We start from the raw sequence: 24,871 nt of genomic DNA on the forward strand, positions 1-24,871 counted from the left end.
ATTAAAAGTGTTTTAATGCATTTTCAGATTCTATTTAGCCGGTTAGTGTTTATGATGTTTATGATGCAAATAATAACTTTTATGTTTATGCTATCTTGTTTCAGACTATAAGCCTCTTTCTGCATAGCCAACGGCGTTACATCTTTGAATACGATCATTCAGATTACCTTGCCTCTGTAACGATGCCTAACATGGTCCGCCATAGTCTGCAGACAATGCTATCTGTTGGTTATTTCCGAAATATTTATAGCCCGCCAGACAACGTTGGTGCTTTCATTCAAGATTACAGTGGGGACGGGCGACTTCTGATGACATTACATCTTGGAACAGGACGGAGAGTTTTTTATAAATACACCAAGCAAACAAGGCTCTCCGAAATTCTATATGACACTACTCAGGTTACATTTACCTATGAAGAATCCAGCGGAGTCATTAAAACAATTCACCTAATGCATGAGGGATTTGTGTGTACTATTAGATACAGACAAACAGGTACGTAATACAGCACCTATTGTACATATGGATAATAAGTGCTTTTTTAAATAAACAAATTGAATTATCTAGTTAAACTTATCTCTTCAACCATTAGTTAGAAATGCAGTAACATCAGAAATGATCAGAACGCCTTCATATTGCAAGGAATAATATAGAGTACGCACTTACAGTAGATTGCAAGAGTGTTAGAATGATCCTGAATAATCCTGACATTGAAATACTTAGGCAGTCATTTACAAAGAGCACTTGTCGCACAGATAGAAGTGCTGTAGGCCGTGGTGTGCAGAGAGTTTGATGTCTGCAGGGAGATTGTGAAATCAGTACCTATGAGCGCGGCGGTAAAGTGGACGTGTACTGCTACATCTGAGAGGTATGTCATAAAATTGCCCAACATCCAATTGTAAATGAGCCAAAAGCAGTTAGTAAGATCTATTTTTGATGAAAACACACTGATACTTTTCAGAAAATGCATGTAGCCATAGGGATCACTGTGCCTTATAACCAACGCAGGTAAATTATACTAATGATCCAATATAAATGTATATGTCTCTGTTTATATATATATATATATATATATAAACAGTTTCATAATAGTGGTAAAGTGCAATCAGGGAGATTGCTAGACTCTTCAGGGAGATTACTACTATTTCAGAGAGTCTCCCTAACAATCAGGGAGAGTTGGCAAGTATGGCACTGTGTTAGGCGTATACAGCACATCAGCCTCCTGGCACTATCCTATTCCATACTGCAAATTTAGCTTTTCCGTTTTTCTCCAAAATATACTGTTTGTTTTACCAATATTAATCATGACAGCGAACATTATTGGATATTGGGACTGCACTTTTGTGCATTTAAAGCTTTGTTTAATATTGGGCAAATGCACAACTACTCCACAGTGCAGTTGTAAGAAGCAAATTGTGTCCCTGGTCTCTGCCGGTTCACAGATCTAATCTGTGGAGTACAAATGGGCATGTGCCCCTCCACACAGTGAGGAATACCTATATAACATGCTCTCCACCACTTTCCCTCATTCCAATAATCATGCTCAATCTTATTATTGGACTGCTCTGATGCTCCTACACTGCACTTTGCAAGGAGCATTTTCACTCTAACCAGCTCCTCCTATCTTGAGATACAGATGTAAGTGGCTGGCGCTACATTCCCTGTGAAGTCTAGTGATAGACTCATAATGCAGCCAGGAACAGCAGGAGCTTTCAACAAGGCCCCTCATAAGGATAATTGTATTGTAAACACAATACAAAACTCCTCCAGTCTGCCAATGCAACATTATGCTCTTTCACATATGCGCCGCCTTACCCTGTAAACCTATGCATTTTGGTGTAATCCTGCGCACACTTGGACAAATGGAGGTACATGGCAGCACCAGAGACAGTTGTACACTGCGACTTGATTATTGTGCTCTTAATAACTGACCTTTTTAATCTGGGTACACACTGTACGATCTATCGTCCAATGCTGGGTGGAAAAGATCCAATCATCCCATCTCCATCTGCACAATATGATGGAGAAAGTAAGGTGGCTTACAAACCCAAAACGCTCCCATGGCACTACAGTAACACTCACAGAAGAGACAGAGAGTTCCTTGCAATCACATAGTTGCCGCCCCCAGTTATGGCCCAGAACTCTCATTTCATGGCAAGAGTATTCCGTCAATGGACGGATGAATCAATAATCTCTAGCAATCTCCATCCATTATTTATTATTTATTAACAGTTTCTTATATAGTGCAGCAAATTCTGTTGCGCTTTACAATTTGAATCAACATTAACATTATACTGGGTTGTAAAAGACATACATACATACATACATACATACTGTACATACATAATGGTAAGAGGGTCCTGCTCACAAGCTTACAATCTATATGTGAGGATATCTGATTCAGTGCACAAGCAGAAGCCAATGTCTTTCTTTGGTGCATGCGCACTCTGCTGAAATACACAATATCCATGTGCATTGTGACTTATATGCTAATTATAATCAGCCACACTGTTATCAGAATATATAGAAGTCTATGTATAGAAAGGCAGCACTCATAGGCTTCATTGCAGTTATACACTATCCATAAGGAAATAAATAAATACAAACTCACCAATATATTGCAAAAGGAAGGATGAACATCAGCATCCAATAAATAAATGTTCTTTTTTCACAGAAAGCATCAAAGCAGTCGGTTGCAATGACCATTGCGTACTGTGTTGACTTTCACCCAGGACCTACCTGTTGTAATATATGTGTGAGTTTGTGTATATTTAAATGTATGGTAAAAAGGGGATATTACACAACTGTTTAAAAAGGGGAAAACAATATTCTCAGGTGGACGTAGCTGATGGACAGTAAACTCTGTGAGTGCTAGGTATTAACACAACACAGCAGCAGAGGTGTCAAAATGATATGTTGCACTGTCCAAAAATAGAGATCAAAATAAGTTAGACTACCAATATACTGTCTTATTCACATAGATTCACAAGACAGCCAAATACAGGGGCTGACAGTAATATCAATATCTCTGTTTTAGGGCTAGTGGGGAATCATAGTGTATGTAGTGTTAATCAACTGTGTGAAATTGTCAGATTGCCTATGAGATAAGAGAAACTGAGTAAGATTCAGTTGAAGGATAAACACATCTTAACAGTGGTCACTCTAAAGTATTTAGTAATATCTTGTAAGATGTTTCATATGTGTTTTTGCACTGCAAGATTGGAAGTTTTAATTTAAAACAACTATGATTGGACACATTTATGAGACAATAGATGTACCAATAACTCTATTGAAGGAAATACATTTGAGCTAATTCGATAGAGGCCATGAATAATTATTAACACATAATACGACTAGTAATGCTGCAAATACTGTAGTATTGAGGCAAAGTGAATAAACAGTAAATTCCTTTGGGAATACATATTATGTGTTTGTAGCTAGATCAATTATATAGATCTAGCATTTTACAGAGACAGTAAAGTAAGTGTCAGACACCAAGATTAAGGAGTTGCAATATTCTTAATCACTATACTTTACTGAAGCAATATGTTATTATATAGACAGTGAAAACAAGTGCCAGATAATAAGAGTGGTGATTATGAAAATTGTCAATTATTCAATTTAAAGGTCACATGAATATGTGTTTAGAATATAACTATTTTGTTTCCTGAAGGTTATTCCTTTTACAGTAGAATACAGATCATTTCTGATATAACAAAGATACTGTAAACTGTATTCTGTATACTGTATAAAAAGGATTGATCCCCAATACATGGACCACGTGTTGAGGACTGTAGTGGTTGTTGTGTCAACCTTGTAATCATGTTTTCATTATCTTTGGATTTACACTTTCTATTTATTTAACTTAATATTTCACAAAAAAAAGTTTTGTTTTGAGTTATTGGTGACTTTTCAGATCATTTCTAACAATATGTGTTTGCAGCAACAGCTTTTTTTTCACTGTAATTAATAAAATGTGTTAATCTTCACAACAGGTCCTCTGATTGGGCGACAGATCTTTAGGTTCAGCGAAGAAGGTCTTGTTAATGCCAGGTTTGACTACAGTTATAACAACTTCCGAGTTACCAGTATGCAAGCCATGATAAATGAGATTCCTCTTCCCATAGACTTGTACCGTTATGTTGATGTCTCCGGGAGGACTGAACAATTTGGAAAATTTAGTGTGATCAATTATGATCTGAATCAAGTTATCACAACTTCAATGATGAAACATACTAAAATATTTAGCTCTAGTGGACAAGTCATTGAAGTTCAGTATGAAATTTTAAAGGCTATTTCTTATTGGATGACTATTCAGTATGACAACATGGGTCGGATGATTATGTGTGGCATACGAGTAGGTGTAGATGCTAACTTAACAAGATATTCTTATGAATATGATCCAGATGGTCAGCTTCAGGCTGTGTCTGTTAATGATAAACTTCAGTGGCGTTACAGCTATGATCTCAATGGAAACATCAACCTGCTAAGCCATGGAAATAGTGTTCGCCTAACTCCACTCAGATATGACATTGGAGACCGCATTACTCGACTGGGAGAAATTCAGTATAGAATGGATGAAGATGGATTCCTAAGGCAGAGAGGCAATGATATATTTGAGTACAATTCCAATGGTCTTTTGATCAAGGCATATAATAAGGTTGCTGGATGGAATGTTCAATACCGATATGATGGACTTGGAAGACGTGTTGCAAGCAAATTAAGTACAGGCTCTCACCTGCAGTTCTTTTATGCAGATCTAGCCAATCCAATAAGAGTTACTCATTTGTACAATCACAGTAGCTCTGAAATAACATCACTCTATTATGACCTTCAAGGCCACCTTATAGCCATGGAATTAAGCAGCGGAGAGGAGTATTATGTTGCCTGTGAGAATACAGGGACACCCCTGGCAGTATTTAGTAGTCGGGGCCAAGTGATAAAAGAAATTCTATACACACCATATGGTGACATCTATGAAGACACCAATCCAGATTTTGAGATTATCACTGGGTTTTATGGAGGACTGTATGATTCCCTAACTAAACTTTTACACCTTGGTCAAAGAGATTATGATGTTGTTGCTGGAAGATGGACTACACCCAACCATCATATTTGGAAAAAATTAAACACCGAACCAAGGCCTTTTAACTTGTATGCATTTGAAAACAACTATCCAGTTGGCAAGACCCTGGATGTGGCACAGTATACCACAGGTACAGCATGGTTTCATTATTTTAAATCCTAAAATGAATTTCTAAAAGGCTGTGTACTTCTCTAACATCATCTTCATCCAATCACAGCAAACACTTCACATTAACACATACAGTAGGGGGACATTTACTAAATGTCAGTTTGGTCAGACGTCTATATTTACTGGTTTTCCTGGTGCTTTAGTGATCTGCCAAACTGCTGTAAATCCACCATGTTTTATTTTCCACCTGCTACACATCACCAATTTTTACAATGGATAAGATAAGAACCATCCTTCTTACTAAGTGGTGGTTTCGGAAACATCTGTCAAAAGTACCCAAATAAATGAGTAGCTTCAAACAGGTGAGATAGCTCAAAAGCATGCTGTGACCTATCAGAAGAAGAATCACAGTTTACAGTACTTATAATAAGGCAATCATTATGGCTTGAATAAGGAAGCAGATTGATGAATAATTATTTTATATGGGTCATTTTATTTAATTAATGTATTAGCAAAATTATTCTTTACTTTTATTATAAAATCAATATTATTCATTATATTAAAGGGGAATTAGTAATTAATAGTCAAATGGTGGTAAAAATGTATTTTAATGACAGGGCAACATTTATTATTTTATGATGTGGGCTCCATTCATATAGACTGAAAAAAATGAATGTTGCCTGGTCATAAAAACATTTTTTAACACAACTTAACAATTAAAATTAATGTTGTTCCTAAAATATTATTGCCCCTTTAAGATAAATCATAATTTTATCTGTTTCCTTTTTTAATACATAATGATTGCCCTCATTATAGGAGTATTGTAAATCCTCTCCTTCTGATTGGCCAGATTGATGCAGTGGTTTATGGCAGTTTTGTGGCAGATTTTAACAGTGGTTCATCAATTTGTAAATGCCTGGACATCACTGGCAGGTTGATAATGACTGTCCAAATCGCGAATTAGTCAATCCAGTGGTTTGAAAGTCAAAACCGCCAGGGATATGCAACAGTTTCAAACCCCTGGTAAAACTGCCTTTTAAAGTAAATTTTGCCCATATTCTCCAAATGCACACACTTTCTAAGCCTTTTCCTCTTTGTCCCAGCATTGCCTGCAAACTGTCAGGCTCAGGTGTGCAGTGGTCAGGGCTGTTAAGAGCCAACATGGGTGAAGGGGGCGTGGCCTAATTGCGGGAGGCATGGCCATGCCCCTTAATAACATAAAAAGAAAAAACCTAGTTGCAGCACAGCAAAGCGGCTCTGTGTGTTGGGGAGAGGGGAGCAGTGAGCCCCTAATCCCAGCGTAAATTCAGGGGGGGCATGATCAGGATGATCCCTTTGCAGCCCAGCACACTGCAGCATGTGCTGTGCTGCTCATCTGACAGGTAAGAGGGAGGTGGAGGGGTGTTGTCAGACCCGGCCCCCGCCAAGTCCCTCCAGCAAGCTCGGGCCCGGGTAATTAGTGCCCCTCCCCCCCCCTCTCGGTACCCCTGGCTGTGGTCTGCTGCCAATTGGGCTAATATGACCTAACTAGTCATCAAAACATCTTTACTTTACATTTTTCCTTGATTATACAGATTATTTCTTTATGTAACAAATACCTAAATTAATTTTATCTATATACACTACATAGGTTGCAAATATTTTTCTTATATATTTAATTACACTAGGTCTGATTCAGAGATGTATGCTGAACTGATGGTTATCACACTTCTCCGATGGTGGGAGGACTAGGTATGTGTAGGATGTACACCGCGCATGTGCAGCCCTCCAGCTACGAGTCCACTCATGGTGTCTCTGATTGACAGGCTGTGGCATTTATGGGAGGTGGAGCGGGGGCGTCCCTGGCACGCATTTTAGGAAACGGTCTTGTTGCCTCCGTCTTCCGGGAGGGGCGAGGCCTGGGTCTGTGTCTGTGGATGCAGATGCGCTGGCCTCGCAAGTGGCCAGGAAATGTCCAGTCTGAGTAAGTCCCAGCTTATGCAGCCTGGCCAAAGGGGCAACTATTACAATGGTTGCAGTTATCACCTGTGGCAGCGTCTACAGACGCTGCACTCAGATCTCTCAGATGCAAACAGAAGGTGTCTATTTCCTCCAGACACCTCCTGCTGCATTTACATTTTGTTACACAGCCGCTTCTGTGCGTCTCTGCAGTACCGTCCATCTCTGAATCAGGAAAACAGTAACATAACAGGTGTGTGTGAGTGCGCACATGCGAATGTGTGCGTGCGTGTCATTGTGTCTGTGCTTTGTCCAATAGGGAGGAACACTCAAAATTATGGGCCTGATTCAGAGCCGGTCGCTATTTGCGCTCGCTCGTCCAGAAAATAGGGGTGGCTATTCAAATGAACCGTTCGCTGTTTGCAGTCTGTTCACGCCTCTAGGTCTGAACGAGCAAACAAAACTTGCGGTCGTTTTTTGGGAAACTATGCCCCCTGTCCGCTCGCATCCTACGTCATGTCCGCTATTTATTAGATTAATCGAGTACATCAAACGGTATGAGCTGCTCGCTATTCTTGTGGTTGGTTTTTGCTACCACAATTTTGCGAGCAGTTCTGGCTATAAAATAACCCAGTGACGTGGTCAATGACACTGCTGTTTTAAATATGCACACCCATAAAATGCCCGTTTTGACCTTTAAGCACGCCTGCGATCGGATCTCCACTCCCCGTTTTCAAGCACCTTCCCCTGTTACCACCCACATATGCCTCATCCTGTCACTCAAATTAGCAGGCATTCGCTATTTTGCGAGCACATGAATTTCGGCCGCACTGACTGGTTCGCGCATGCGTATAACGATCCGTACGCATGCGCAGTTGGGCAAACATCGCTCGGAGCGAACGAGCTGCCACTTACAAGTGGCTCTGAATCAGGCCCTATGTTCAAACAAGCATCAGTGTGTGTTTTACCTTCAACTAAACAATGTTCTTAACACAGGATGTCACTCTCAGCAGTGTTGTTACAGCAGGATATAAAGATATAACAAATACAAGAAGAAAACAATCAACGTGTCTAGCAGGGGTTTACATTTTTATCTGTCTTCACCTGCAATAACTAATGAATTTGTATCTTGCTAAAATGAGTTCTGTAACCTCAATCTAATGTGTAAGTCTTTATGGTGCCACAAAATATACTCATTAGGCAAGACACAAAAGTTATTAAGAAATAACTGCAGGCATAATAATACATTGGGAATTACTCATCAATTATATTGTAAGATAGAGCTTACAGTGCAATATAATTGATAATTAAAGTAAATGATATTAAGCAAATGAAAATAAATACATTGTAACAAAATATATTATTCTCTTATTTAGACATTGGAAGTTGGTTGGAGCTGTTTGGTTTTCAACTACATAATGTACTCCCTGGATTTCCAAAACCAGAAGCAAAGGGCTTTGAGTCAACATATGAGTTACTGCAACTACAAACCAAAACCCAGGAGTGGGATCCTGGAAAGGTTGGTATTTTGTCTCAAATATTTCTAGTCCCTGGACCTTCCCATTAATTTGAACAATTCCAACTAATCAGTTACTCAGCATGCCACACCTACTTTTGTCAATTTCTCACTTCATATCAAGCTTGCATGAGCAAGAACTGAATAGTTATGAAAAAGATATGTCAAAGTTCACCTGTCTCCTGCATGCAAAGTTAGCTGCCATTTTGTTGTTTGGACCAATACTCATGAGAATGTAGCCTATCAATTTACTACGAATTGGTGTCATCACTGTGGCACAAGGCATTAATAGGCGGTGTTTTCATGCCTAATGATTAAGTCCAGCTTCCACCATTTTTTATAAAATAGGTACACTTTAACAAACAGATACTTGTGTTGACAAATCAGTTAACTGGAGAAAATATAACAACAATTACCTGTTAGTGGAATTTCCTTGAGTCTGTCCATAACTTCCGTAACATTAGGGTTAAGGCTCATACTTTCATCTTTAGCTACATCTTCACTCCCTCCATTGTCTACTGACTTTCTCCAACATTAAACAATATAAATAATGAGAAAATAGCAAACCATGCAAAACAACAAAAGAGTAATACTACGGTAAAAAAAAGGGGATGAGGTATGAAGGAACAGAATATTATTGTTGCATTTCCACTTAATCTCCCCATGGCAGTTGTAACTATATGATCAGAACACATGCAGCTAAAATCACTGCTGGGTTGGGGTATCTAAAAAATTTTATATATTTTTTTTCAAACTCAAAACTGCTATGTCAAGCCTGTAATGTTTAGCATAAGTATGCAAGGAGCTTCATCCTATTCTACATAACTCCACTTACAGCATGTATCCTGAGCCCTCTATGCCATAAAGAAGTTATGGTCCTAGGAGAGTGAGTTTCAGGATCTCTGGTGACTGTGTCCGTTTAACAATACAATCACTAAATCATCTTTCTTGGTTGGCTGTCACCAGTGCCTTCTGAAAAAACAACCATTTTTTGTTGTCTGCCTCTGTGAATTAATCCTATTCAGAATGCCAAAAACTTTCTTTAGAGTGGAGTAAAAGGACAAAAGTGCAAGTTCATTTAGAAACCATTTTCGATAATAACTGACTATGAGCTCTTAAAACAACACAGATATGTTTTAATAGGGCCAGACCTGGCACCATCAATCAAGAAGCACTCTAGTCCTCCTAGCTGAAAAAAATGTCAGGATTACCTCTGAAAATGGAGCTTAGTGCTGAGCCTTGAACTTTAAAACAATCTGAGAGCTGACCTTTATCTCACCCATCCTGCAATAAATGAAGAATCAAAACTGTCCGTGCTAATATTGGTTTTTATCCTTTCTTAATGTACAAGAAAGAAAATTGTTCCTAGGTCCTAACATACTGAATTGGTGGGTTCCCTGGCCTTCAGGAGAAGGTGACATCATACAACCACTACCTGACATGTCTGGCCTGACAGGCTGTGGACAGGAGTTTTACTGCTAAACTTAGAGAGAAGCATATTCATCCTGGCTAAAAGTGTAATGTCCCATTTTTACTAAGGACCAGGTTTGAATAGATCAGAGAGGCAAGCCTGATGTGAAGTGTTCAGACACAGTGACAGACACATATTATCAGGTACAACGCTATTTTATTTTAAACCACAGAATTAGCCATTCAATATGAGAGTTGCCATGCAAAGACATAACAGATGTACCAGATCAATACACATTAATACAACAATGATGAAGAAATAAGTTGACAAATTGGCAAGGGAAATTTACAACTAAAAGGTTAACAAGGCATAGTGTGACAGAACGGGCAAATATAAAATTGAGAATTAGCAGTAAATGTGGCAAGTGAGCACACACAAAGTCCTTATTGCTTTAACTGCTGACAATAAACAGTTTCAACCAGTCCCACAGTATGAAAAGACAATATGAGCTGCAATCAGGTGATGTATGTGAAGTCAAAGTGGCCAGCAGGTGCACACATAGTTCTTTTGCTTTAACTTGTGGCAATAGTAAGCTTTAAACAGACTAAATGCTTTCACACTAAAAGGGCTTATCTTTACAAAAAACTTTATGCACAGTCCAACTAATCACTAGCCCTAGCTCTTGCTCTCTCCACCCTATCCTTCCAGAAATAATCAGCCCCCTCTTCCACTACAGCTAAAGGAGGGTTCACAGTTGATCTCACCCACAATGGCAGTAGAAGTCCTTCCTCCATGCAGCACTGAATTCCCTGGTGAATGGGGCAAATGGCGAAGGGCCATCCCATGGACGCACCTCTTCTAGCCACGGCTCCCTGGCGGCAAGAACAGAACCCGCAGAAACAAGTAGCGTACACCATCCATAGCAGGGGGCTTTGGGCAATATGCTCCGCTGTCAATCCTCTGACCGGTCTCCAGACCCAGGCCCTAGCAGAACCCGCTGGACATCATCCCCTTGACTGTGCCCACTGCTTATCCCTGAATTCCTGCTCTGCAGCTGCAGGAGCGCAGCTAGTGCCATCCTCCAAGTCCCCTGCCAGACCACATAGACTCTTCCCTGGGCTACATGGCTGATGCTGCTGCACAACTCTCTCCCATCTGTGCCTTCCCTGTCTATCTGGCTGTCATACTTTTATCATCTCCTGCTGGGTAGTACTGCCTCCGCTGCTTGAAGACCCTGTATACTATTGGTCAAGGTCCACTAGCCACAGACTGCCCCAGGGCTCCTCTACCCCTCAACTCAGGCTTCCAACAAGTGCAGGGAATTTTTCCCAGGAAATAGTTGTTACTGGCCTGCCAGGGATCTGCCAGACTCTCCTGTACATGCTCAGTACAGGCCAGGAGAGAAGGGTCACTGAAAGTTCATCCTGACAGCTACTATAGGGCTTAATGGGAGCAGCATTTTCACCACCAAAAAAACTGCAGTGTGCTAGATAAGAACAAGGGGTGACCTTAACTTAGGGGTACCAACCACAAAAGGATAATATTGCAACTGTCTCTTTTCTATATTTATTTTTTGTTAAATGGTTTTGAATTTAGAGGACCTGAAGAGAAGACATATCCCAGTCTGAACTCCTGGGCTCTGCTAGCCACTTTCTCTTCTGGAAGAAACAGGCCCCGTATCTGCCACTGTAAACTGAAAAATATCCATATGAAGTTCCCATTCCCTTGGGTGTAGCTTTTTATGAAGTATATGAACTTTTTAAGAAGTTATTACAACAAACTATGGGCTTGAAGCTGAAACCTGCCTTTCACTAGAATGTCATCTAGGTAAGGGTATAGTTAGGTTCCTTGCAGCCTCAGATAAACTGTAGCTACTACCAGTGGTGTATCTATAATGGGTGCAGAGTGTATGGTGCACACAAGCCCCTGGGTCCAGGAGGGCCCACAACATACTGTACACCTTGCACTAAAGTTCTACAATAATATTATCTCTCTGGAGTCCTGCCTCAGTAGTGGCAGCATTTCACAAACCATCAGGAAAATGATGCGGCAGCCATTTTCCTTGCAATTTGTGCATGTGCAGTAAAAACATTGCAGAAAAAATGTCTGGCCCACCATTTTACCAGAGACTTGCACCTGCGCCAGAGTCTACTCACTTGCGCCACCGGCTAGAGAGGAGGGGGCCCAGATGGAGAGGGCACACAGGCCCCCTCCTCTCTTAATACACCCTAGCTACTAGCTTAAGTGGTGAGAACAGGGGTATCTCCCCTGTAAATAAAGGATGTCACCCACTGTGAATTGAGGGCCTGATTCACTACGGATCGCAACTGCTTATGCAATTGCGATTACGCATGCAGTTCATCTGCGATAGTAAGCTAATCCATTGCGATCACTAACCCGTCGCAGTACTACACAGGGACACCCATTTTACTTAGCATACGTATGTACTCTTTAACAAGACTGCAAAACCATCAGTACAATTGAGTACAATTGCAGCCTCACACACACTTGCACAAGCTCTGACCTTACTCAGAAATTGGTAACTTCCACACACGCTACGAGACCTCAGACTGCGTAGCAGGGGCTAATTTATGCCGCCCCTGCAATGGAGTGCGAACGCACTGGGATGCCTGCGTGTCACAGACCACCCCGTCACCTCCTATAAACTACACTTCCTGTCAATCACTCTGCGATGGATCTGCATAGTCACTGCGATCGTAGTCCTGATCGCAGCGGACAGTTCGCACATGCGCACTGTGATGCATACACATGCACAGAACGCAAAAATCGCCCGATTGCATTCGTAATCGCAGTTGCAGACGGTAGTGAATCAAGCCCTGAAAGTGGTGATTCAGGACACTTAAAATGAGAAACTTCTGTTGGCCTTTTATGCGTTTTTTAGATCTATAGAGGTCATATAGTAGATCTATGACTGCCAGTAAAGACCTCAGTGACTCCATCTGGAACTTCTTTGCCTTATTGGAGCTGTTGATATACTGCACAACCAAGATCAATCTGAAACCCTTTGTAATCTTTTTTCATTAGGAACAACAGGAATAAATACTTGTTCCCTCTTTCCACTAAAAGCATCTCTGAAGTTATGTACTGTATTGTTCAAGATCACTTCCATGCCCTCTAATATAGCTGACTTCTTTTCTTCCTCTTCAGGTTCTTGTTTGGGACTACTAAAAATTGTAGTGAATAACCACTGCTGATAATTTGCTGTAATCATACTTGTCTCATATTCTGTAGGCTCCTTTGCTCTGTCTGGCCTGTAAGTTCTGGCTTACTATAATTTGCCATTTAAGTGGTGAAGAAAACGGCACTTATCGTGGATTATTTTTCGGGACACATCAGGTCCTAAAAAATATCCACAATAAGTGCCGGCGTCAGGCAGCACATCGGAGCTAATTGGATAGCTCAGTTGCACTCAATTAGCAGTGCTACTTAACGCTGCTTATTGGATACCCCCCTTAGGATCTGCTGCCCATAGCTCAAGTCATAAATCTCTCCATGATGACATGCTACTAGAGCCTAGCAAACCATCACAGATGAATATCTATAACTCCCTGCTTTTCTGTTGTTCTTAACAGTAGAGAATGCCCAACACCTTCCTGAATATCTCTCTCCAGGATACGCAACCACACTCTCAGAATTCTTGCTGCTTGCTCCTGCATTAAATTCCACTTTCTCTAAGCCACTCTACATTTTACAATCCATAGGGTTCTTAAGAGGATCTCATCCACCAACGGAATAGCACGCAGTATCTTTTAACTTTGGCAGTTTTCTGAAAATCAAACCCAGGATTAAGTCTAATAAAAAGAGAAAACAAAACTATTCTGAGCAAAACAGAAAAAGGAAAACAATGAAAGATAAATAAGATAAAATAAGAGAACATTTATGGCTTACCATGTCGTGGTGTTGAGTGGCATTTCAATTGCTGCTACTGCTCCAGTTTATTATCTACAGTATGGCTGCTGAGTGTTTACTACAAAGTAGGTAGAAATAAGCAGAGTTGATTTTAAATTTGGTGACAAGGCCACACCCACTCGTACAGTCCTGTGACCTGGCCTGATAAATATTTAAAAAGAAGTTTCCGTGAACCAAAGACTTCCCCATTGAAATCTTCAGGACAAGACCGATTCTGGAATATTTGGCACCCGCCAACAAACCTTATAAGTTAATAATATTTATTGAAACCTAAAAACTGGGGACTGCACACAACAGCGACAGATTTGTCTTCTCTGGGGTGTAGAAATCTGTATTGAGAATCACTTATCCAAGCACTCCCCACCCACACACCACTTACCCCATTCCTCATATGAATATGACCATTTTGACAGATTTCCAAACTATTGGTTCATGTAGTTTCTCACCTCACCATTGTTTTGATAGCTGTGATTCTTCACAAACACAATGTACATTCATAATCTACATACAATACAAAGCACATTGTAACAAACACTTATTCATGGAATATTATGGGATTATAAATGTAACATTGGGTTAAGACTGGATCACTTTTTCTAATATAATTGGCAGCAGGAGATGCATCAGATTTAGCCCAGATGTTTATTCAGATAAATATATTACTTTAACTCCAATCCCATTTCTTCTATACAAAAATTGTGCTTACAGTATTAAGTGACAAGAATGTAATGTAAACCTGAATGAGCAATAAAAATCTTAATTGTGCTGTAACTCCTGCATCAGATTCCTGCAAGTACTACTCCAGAGCCTGTACTCACCTATTACAGACTGCATAGGACACACATAGGATTAGATGCAATGTGTAGCCCAAATGTATACGTTAATGTGGGCCATGAAAGTGCATTTTTGCATGTTTATGTTGTATTTCCAATGTATATTGGGATGAAGTGTGTTACAATGGGGCTGCTTCAGAATACCTTTAGATCACATGAATATATGCAGAGCCAAGGGTTAACTACGCACCAGTACTAATAGCCTGTGGTGATCACTGCTAAAGTGATGGAATAAACAGCACAAGCTGCAACCAGCTCCAGGTAATGATAGGCTGATCTGGAATACCCATGTCATGGCATAATTGTTGGTAAGCTGGTGAGCTATCCGGTGGGTGGGGTGTCCTATGTTGGCCTATGCTGTGTTCAAGTCCTCCTTCAATGGCTGGGTGGTGGATGAGCTTGTTGGCCTGCCATGCAACCTCAAAAGCATGGCACCCTCCCACTGTATTTGCCACATCCTGCCAATCCTGCTCTCTGGGTCTGTACATAGAGCCTAAGCCATCACTTGTCCAATATAAATCTTGGCCAGCTGCTGTACTGCTAGCTAGGCATTCCCACCTGCCAGAAATAGAAAGGTATCCTGTCCAGCTACTCAGGGCCAGATTAAGGTCTGTGGGGGCCCCTGGAATGACTGCCACCTGTCACCACCCACGTTAATCCGGCCCTGCACCTACTGCTTGCTGCAGAATACAGACAGACTGGAAAGAAACCCCAGGAGAAAAACCTTTTGTATTTGTAGTGCAAACTTGTCTAGTCTTCAGCAAGGATTAATCCTACACCTATCATTACTGCCATGGAGTGATTAAATAGAGAGAAGCATGCAACACAACATAACATAACACAAATACTGATATATCACACACATCATGCAAGCATAAAACATTACAGTGTCAGTGCGGTAGTTACACCATTAAGTACAGTAGAGCAGAACTTTAATATATGACACCTTCATATCTCACTGATTTCCATTTTCTCCGAACAGTTCACAACTAAAATTTACATATCTCCATTTTAAAATATATTTTACTTCAAGTGTCATTAAATTATTATTGAATATAGATTGTTTTCTTTTTTTAAGGATGAGATATTTCATATTCAATATGTAATTAGTGATGATCAGTGGCGTAACTAGGGTATTTGGAGCCCAGGGCAAATTTGAAAACGAAGCGCCCCCTAACACACCTATATGCGCGCGCGGGAAAAAAATGGGCGTGGTCACTTAAAAATGGGGCGTGTCAACATGACACACCCCTTTATTTTCACGCTGAACATTCCTATCCATATGCACCTTAACCTCAGTAGTACCCCTTATACAGTGCCCCCAGTATGCAGTTGTGGTCCCTCTTATGCAGGCCCATAGTAGTGCCCCTTATACAGTACCCCCAGTAGTGGCCCCCCCAAATGCAGTGCCCCACGTAGTGTTCCCCTTATGCAGTGCCCCCAGTAGCAGTCCCCACAATGCAGTGCGCCCAGTAGCAGTATCCCCTTATGCAGTGCCCTTTATATGGTGCCCCCAGTAGTAGTCCCCCCCCTATGCAGTGCCCTTTATATAGTGCCCCCAGCAGTAGTCCCCCCCATGCAGTTTTCCCAGTAGTGGTCCCCTTATGCAGGCACCCTGTAGTGATCCCCCCTATCCAGTGCCCCCTGTAGTGGCCCTTCCTATTATTGCCCCCAGTAGTGGTCCCCCGAGTGCAGTGCCTCTAGTAGGCCCCTTTCATAATGCCCCCAGTGGTAGGTCCCCCCCAAGTAGTAGTCCCCAGTAGAGTAGGTGCTCCCAATGGTGCCCCCAGTAGTAGCCACCCCTCCCCCAGTAGAGGTCCCCCCAGTAGTAGCCACCCCTCCCCCAGTAGAGGTCCCCCCAGTAGTAGCCACCCCTCCCCCAGTAGAGGTCCCCCCAGTAGTAGTCACCCCTCCCCCAGTAGAGGTCCCCCGGTAGTAGCCACCCCCCTCCCCCGTTGTGCAGATAGGTTACAAAAAAAAATATATATATATCTATAAAAATATACTTACCTGAATCTCTGCTCCTGCTCCTGCTCCTGGTCCTGATCGCGACACCGCTCCCGCCCGGGCGGGCGCGCTCAGCATTATGGGACAGAAGTCATGACGTCAGTCCCATTACCCACTGCAGAGTCCGGCTCTTGCAGTGGGTGCTGCAGCAGTCAATGAGAGTCTATCTGACTCTCATTGGCTGCTGTTTAACACACGCATCGCTGCCAGCGCTGGCGGCGATGCATGTGTTATGCACAGCCTGATCCCGCCTCCTGGGGGAGGGAACGGGCTCAGGCGTGCAGCACAGGACCGGCGCTGGAAGCCTAGCGCCGGTCCTGTGTAAATGTGTAGCGCTGACCGCACTCATTGCAGTTGGTGCTACACTGGCTAACTAGGGCGGGCGGGCCGGTACCGTGGCCGGCGGCGCTCCCCGCACCGCCGGTCCAACGGCGCCCAGGGCACGAACCCCGCCCGCCCTGCCCTAGTTACGCCACTGGTGATGATGATGATTATGGGGTCATCAGCAATAGCAAAGCACTTGTAATTGGCTGATTACAAACACACTCTGATGCTAATATATTTGCTCACACATTTGCTCATTTATTATGTGTTCGTATCCATGTTTTATTGGATGGAGTTGTACTTGCTGTATTAGATAGATGTTTTGTGTTTTATCAAAGCCCAATAGCAAATGCATAATTCGCCAACATAAAAAATGGCTAAAGATGGGTATAAGTGTGTGGAATATGCATAATTGATATCTGAGACATATGCTACTGGTGCAAACAGGCACCAGTAGTAGGTATCTTATGATAGTTGCATTTGCCTTCAATTGCAACATTATAACTCATTATAAGTCCAATGATGAATCAGATTCATCTGCAAAAGTAGAAAAAAAATTATGAAACTCGTTTCAGTATGCTAATTGTAAATCTGGGCACACACTTGTCGATATATATTGTTTGTTTGATTGATGAATGATAGTGCATCAGAGGTTGTGTACACCCAGTATATCTGTGAGCAACGTAGTTCATGGATATGGCTGACTGCAGTACTTGAAAAAATAAATATGCAATGATCATTCCACTTTAGTAAATTAATACACATTTTTAATACAATTGTAATAATTGAAATTAATTGCAATTATTAATGTCTTTTTAGACAATTCTTGGTATTCAGTGTGAGCTACAGAAGCAGTTGAGAAACTTCATTTCCTTAGATCAACTTCCAATGGCTCCAAAACAAAATGGCCGGAAATGCCACGAAACCATAAAATATCCCAGATTTGCAGCTGTGTCATCACTTTTTGGGAAAGGCATCAAATTCGCCATCAAAGATGGAGTTGTGACTGCAGATGTCATCGGTGTGGCTAATGAAGACAGTCGCCGCATTGCTGCCATTTTGAATAATGCCCACTACCTGGAAAACCTGCATTTTACTATAGAAGGTAAAGATACTCACTACTTCATTAAGTTGGGTTCCTTGGAAGAAGACCTTACTGTCATTGGAAACAGCGGTGGTGGTCGTATTCTGGAGAATGGAGTCAATGTTACTGTGTCTCAAATGACTTCAATGGTCAATGGGAGGACTAGACGGTTTGCTGATATACAGCTCCAACATGGCACCTTGTGCTTTAATGTTCGCTATGGAACAACTATTGAAGAAGAGGGGGATCATGTTCTGGAATTGGCAAGGCAAAGAGCGGTGGCCCAGGCTTGGACTAAGGAGCAGAAGAGATTGCAGGAAGGAGAGGAAGGCATAAGAATGTGGACAGAAGGAGAGAAACAACAACTTTTAAGCACAGGGAAAGTCCAAGGCTATGATGGATATTTTGTTCATTCAGTGGATCAGTATCTAGAACTTTCTGATAGTGCCAACAATATTCACTTCATGAGACAGAGTGAAGTAGGCAGGAGGTAACAAAAAACAAAAGACGTTCTTTGCCTTTGCGTCACCAAAGACTGCCTGTTTTTAAAACATAAAATGGTTTATTGTAACAATTTTTTAGATCAGATCTCTGTATATGTAAATATAAAGAAAACATATCCAACTGCCTTTAAATGTGACAGAAGATGGTATTTTAATATTGTTAGTTGAACAATGTAATTCTGGTAGCACCAGTGAGGTCTTTTATCACAATGCTGAGCGATATTTAAAGTACACTTGTTACCTGCATACAGTGGTGTGGTGGCAATTACTTTGTGGGCTGAAGCAATATAGTGAGAAAGCAGCCTATTGAGTCACTATGAATAAGTGACATCACAGAAACAGGAAGTGAGATACACAGTGTGTAGTGTATTCATGGGCTGCATTCTCATGAATATCGGTACATCCCACTAAATGGCTACCACCTCTGTGTAATGGACAGGCGCATTTTAAGGCCTCTCAAGTGCTCATGGGGTTTAAAATGACCGTAAAGCTTCTTATATCTTGTGTGGCAGTATTCAGCATTTTCGCTTGCATATTAACCACTACAAAGTTGCCACTGTTTTCTGGAAACTAGAGCTTATGTGATGATATAGCTTCTAGAAGAAAAAAAAAATCCTAAAGAGTATTAGTAAGTATATGATAAAAACTAAATATGTAATACTAAAATCCTGTCATTGTTTCTTATTTTTTCATAAATTAACATTCTTTCAAATAAAAAATAAAATGTTGTGAGTCATGTATACTCATATTGGACTCTAAACATAACCCATTATCTCCACAATTCAAGCAGTGCTGTTCTATTATTAGATATCACTCCTAGGCTTAGAAGTGCTAATGAGTTTTGGGTAATTCCAGCTGATCATCAAACTACAGTATTGCTAATGACACACTGTTTTGGTCATCTATTATCTGTTAATTATACACAAGTACAACACTACATTCATAAACTCCTCTACAAAGCTATCTGTAGAAATTGTGAGTTCTGAGGTCATCACTTATAATCAGTGAGTTCTGATGTCATAACTTCAGTGTTCAGTAGGAATCTAGTGAATTATTACGAATAATGCACAGCTTACTGCAGAGTATTATGAATATTAGATGCCACTTTGGATATGTGTGACCTGTAGAAAAGATATTTACAGCCATGGGCTTTTATCTTGTGACAGAGTTCATGGGTGACTTCTAATTTCTATATATTTTACACTAGGCAGTAGGTTATCCTATGTATATAGAAAAAAAAACTCTTTTTCATGGAGCCAGAAGTTTAAATAATATTGAAACATTTCAGAACAGTTGATTGCATGTAGTGATATATGGCCAAGGGTATAGGTGTACAGTGTTTATTATATCCTTCCCATAATATTTTAGATTACATACAGCATACTGATGGTTTTCATTTTCTCTTCTGCATTTTTAGCATCACAAACACAACCTAACTCTTTATTTCAAGAATAACAATAGGAAAATATATGTTTAAATATATTATGTGAAGTTAAGTATAACTAGGGATATTGTTTTTTTTATTTTAACAGAAAAGCAAGACAAACTAACCAATACTGTAACTGGTGTTGTCAAGCTTTTTCACAAAACTTGTTAAACAACATGTAATTGCCAGTCATGGTCCTCATAATCCTTTGGCAGAATTTTCACACTATCCACAGTCATTTAGCATATCCCTCTTCCTGATTCATCATCACTGCGATAGTATTAGGGACATAGGACCTTATTCAGAGTCGGTCGCAAGCGCCGATGAGCTCGTAACCAACTTGATGGTTAGGCCTGCGCACGCGCAGCGGCCGCACTGCGCGTGCGTGCGCTCTGAAGCTCGTTACCAAAGGGGATGCTGTCGATGTTGATCGACAGCTAGCCCCGTTTGGTAGGCGGGCCGGGGGGGTGGTTTCCAAAACAGAGGCGTTCCTTTACGAACGCCTACCGTTTTGTGGGCGGTCGCACTGACATCATCAGTGATGTCAATGGGGAGCTTCCTGCTCCATCAGAGCAGAAAGCTCCCTGGGGCTTACGAGTGCCCAGACCCAACCTTAGGGTCTGGTCGTAAGCCCCGATGGTCGCGATGGTGATCACCATCGCGACCATCAACCTGGTCGGTCATTAAGCTGTGGGTGGTAACCCATAGCTTAACGATCGACAAGGAGGCGGCGATTCAGGATGCAAGCGGCCGTCCTGATTCAGTGCGACCACTTGCATCTAATGACCGCCTCTGAATGAGGGCCATAGTGCCCTGGGATCCTCACCTTGGCATCTTTCGCATTCAACTGACACCAAGTCCCAACCCTCGATTCATATCCAGGCACCCTTTCCTCTTCCCTGTCACCAGGATACAGTGACCCTCTACCTTTACCCCGATACTCCCTTTGAACTGGCATTCCTTTTCCACGTGATCCAATCCCCTTCCACTTTTCTCCTAACAACATGTTTCTGCCCCAGGGATCTTTTCCTCTGACTCCCTTTCTTCTTTTTCTTTGAAACCTCATCTTGACATGTTTCACTGTCACCTGTCACCCAGACATTCAACTCCTCTGCCCTGGCACCTTCCACCTTTACCCTCAAAACTCTCTATTTCCTGAAACCCATTCCTTATCCGTGAGGTCCAGTCTCCCTTCCACCTTTCTTCTCAACAACCAGTCTGCTTGGATCTTCTCTTTGTCCTCTGATACCATTTATTTATCCCTGGTACCTATCCCATCCCCAACCCTGGGATCTAGCCTAGTAACAGCCTCTCCTGTCCACCCAGTCCACTTGGACCTCTCCCATCCCCTGCCACTTTCCCTTCTCCCCTGTTACTCTTTCCCTTCCCCTAGTATTCTGTCCACTCGAACAGAGTTCCTCCCATTGGAATGTTTTATTTTACTTGATCCTCTCCCCTGGCACCAAGCTTTTAAGTTCCTATTCCTTGGCAGCCCTCCCTTTCAGATGGCACAGTTTTCTCCTCAGAATCCTTTCCATCTCTCTTTTCTCATCTGGGACCCAGTCCCATGAATTCTCTTCATGCCGTTTGACACCTTCCTTTTACCTCTAGCTCACTATCCTTTCCTCTAATATCCTGTTCTCTGACCCTTCCCTCACCCTTGTTTGAAATATTATCTATATATATATTATATATATTTTCATGGTATATTTATTCAATAACTTTAAATAACACAATTTTTGCACTTTAAATATATATATATATATATATATATTTATATATATACTGTATGTATAATTGTATGTATATATATATATTTATATATATATATATATCAGATAGCAGTAACCCTAAATATAATTAAACCACAATTAAAAAAAATAGGCAGATTATGTCATTCTGTATGATGTTTTATCACTCTTTTTCTTCATTATGATTAGAATAACTGCAGATGTTACTGTTGCTATTAATAAGAAATATTAGTGTTTTAATTCTCTACAAATAGCAATACAATAGAGAGAATGGACATCATGCTATACCAAATAAAATAATAACTAAGCAATTCTTCCTAAGGAAATGAATTGCAAAGGTCAGTTATATATGATTGTACACAACATATTAATCATTTTATGTTTGTTATAGTTCACCTTTAAAAGGGAGCTTTTCCCTTAGGCTCTACCACCAAAAATCGTATTGTCATTTCAAACAGAAATGGGCATCTAATTGAGAAGACAGGAAGTGCAAATCATGTCTTTAGTAGAGAAACCCAATGCTTAGTTAGATTAGCCTAAAAAACCCCTATTTAAATAAAATTAGATTTCATTTTTATTTGTTTAAATAACGGTAATATCTCGCTAATACAGTATGTTTTTCAGTGTTTACATTTATATAGTAAATCTTTGTTCACTTTATTTGTCATAGAAATATGTGTTCATGTGAAATTTGAATGTATAATACCATTATTATTAATAATGACAATTGAAGCCAGTAGACATGGCTCATGTCAGTTTTTGCATTCTGGATTGAGGTCATGTACTTTTGTAGTACTTCCACTATATGTGATATGTATTATGCTGCTATTAGATTATGAAGTTAAGACATTGCAATATAATGCAGTCTAGATTTCATTGTCTTCCTCTTTGCCTACATTAGAACAAAGTAACTTCACTAGATAAAATGACCACACATAAAACTCTTTGTTCTCAGAGAGTAATGGTGAAATGGTCAGTCCAGCTCATAGTATATCTGAGTAGAACATAGGGTATTCTTAGCTGAATGAGCAGATAGCTCTTACAATCGGTGCTTCTTCACTGTCAGTTGATTTAGAGAGTACATCCCACATCCCTCATCTGATCTGAGTGATCAGCTATATCTAATTGGTTGCACTGATGTTATGCAGCAAGTTGGCATTATGTGGGCATAAATAAATTGCCATTTTTATCAATATTGGTTATTAGAAACTAGTCACCGTACCTAGACAGGTATATTAAATTCTAGCTATTGTCAGTAAAAATACAAAACACAGAATAATAATAAATACATTAATGGTCATCTACACAGTTGTAAAAGTGTGGCTAAACAGATGATGATGTGACACTATATTGCATATTTTCGCAGATTAAAGCATGGCTTAATGCATTACACTGTCACAGGGTGCAAGATTTTGCTCTGTTTGAATAGAGGAAGTGGTCAGAATGGGGGAGAGGTGTGGCTTGTTGCTGAATGTAAGATTACTACAGTATGTTCCCATGTGCAAAAGAAGAAGATTTTGTGTTGCAGGGCAAGATATTTAAATAAACTTCAAGGGGAGGAAATAGGAAGCGTATCAATGTGTCTACATCTATTCTCCCCCTGCCGCAAAGTAACACTCTTGGAGCAGCCTGAGATTGGATCCTGGTCTATACTTTCAGTAGGATGCTTTAACCAGATGTTCTTTATATTGGGAAACCAATATTTTATATACACAAATACTATTCTAATAAAAACTTGAACATTTTATATGCGCACAGGAGACAAAAAAAAACACTCTTCCTTTATTCTCATGAGTTATTTAAAACATAAAGGAGGGTCAAACAGGCAGTACAGTATTTTGGAATCTTTATAGTTAACCTTCATTAGGTATAATTCAAAACAGCAATATAACCCCTTTAATACGTGCTTTTCACAACATATACTTAAAAATATCAAGAATTAAATATAAATACAAAAATAAAGTAGATATTCTGGAACAACATGTTAAACAAATAACTGAATTAATTCTAATATCGCTTTAAAGCATACCTGTGGCACTTGGCCCTGCTTGCTAATCAGTAATAATCTTTTATAATTTCCCCTGAGGGGCAACCTATACCATTTCTGCCCAGTGTCAATATTGTAAAGCCACCTGTTCTCTTGTTAAGTAATTATTCTTCCTATGGCAATGCCACTAAATATGGATGATTAACTGTCCTGTCTAGATCTTCTTCAACGAGCTAATGTAACCTAGCTGAGGACATGCATATCTCAGTTCTTTAATTGTATGCTGAAATGAAAAGTATACAAGTATTTTTTTTTAACCACAATAATTGCAGGCCTAATTAGCTACATATCTTTCTTATACACTCATCTGACCAATTTGGGATGCTTGAAAAGGAAATTATGCTGCTGGGCTGTTTCCTTCCCACTGAGTTACTTTGATCTTCCTATCTTACGAAGTCTCAGTAGGTTGAGGATCAAACGGTGCAAGTTCAGACTCCGCACATAAGACAAGCTGTCAAGAACAAAAATCCTCTTCAACAGGGTAAAGGCTCTGTGGGCTAAGGAAACAACTTCAAGGACAAATGTGTGTACATGGGCGTAGAAATTGTACTAAACTATTTCTGCTGACTAAAAGCTATTTTGCTCATAAACACACATGTAAAGATAAGGATTTATTTACAAAATAAAGGAAATACAGTATATACTTGGGGCAATTTGTAATATTCATTGCAATTTGTAATATTCGAATAATGGCTCTTTGCATGCCCAGAAAACTGTTGACATTCATATGTGATTTACTAGAACCTGATACTGATATTTAATTTAAATTTTCTGCAATTTGCAATTTTCTCTGAATGAGTGTAAAACCGATAAAGCAACTAGAAGTGAAATAACATTTTGTAACGTATATTACATGGGTTTCCACCTTTCTACCATGCATCCAATCAGGATCTGGCTGTCATTTCTAGCA

At 40.4% G+C, this 24,871-nt stretch overlaps 1 protein-coding gene across 3 annotated transcripts in view; it reads left to right on the forward strand.

The window, feature by feature from the left end:
- LOC148511753 (teneurin-1) overlaps positions 1-19,402 on the forward strand; it is a 658,333-nt gene extending 638,931 nt beyond the window's left edge. For all 3 annotated transcript variants that reach the window (XM_088482875.1, XM_088482876.1, XM_088482877.1), the window contains 4 exons: positions 105-492; positions 3,993-5,213; positions 8,506-8,648; positions 17,970-19,402. In XM_088482875.1, coding sequence (XP_088339001.1) covers positions 105-492; positions 3,993-5,213; positions 8,506-8,648; positions 17,970-18,728 — 2,511 coding nt within the window. In that variant the 3' untranslated portion in view covers positions 18,729-19,402. The remainder of the gene's footprint in view (positions 1-104; positions 493-3,992; positions 5,214-8,505; positions 8,649-17,969) is intronic.
- Positions 19,403-24,871: the final 5,469 nt, after the last annotated feature.

Source organism: Taudactylus pleione, unplaced genomic scaffold (assembly GCF_031769625.1).
Source record: "Taudactylus pleione unplaced genomic scaffold, aTauple2 ptg000296l, whole genome shotgun sequence".
NCBI classification, from domain to species: Eukaryota; Metazoa; Chordata; class Amphibia; order Anura; family Myobatrachidae; genus Taudactylus; species Taudactylus pleione.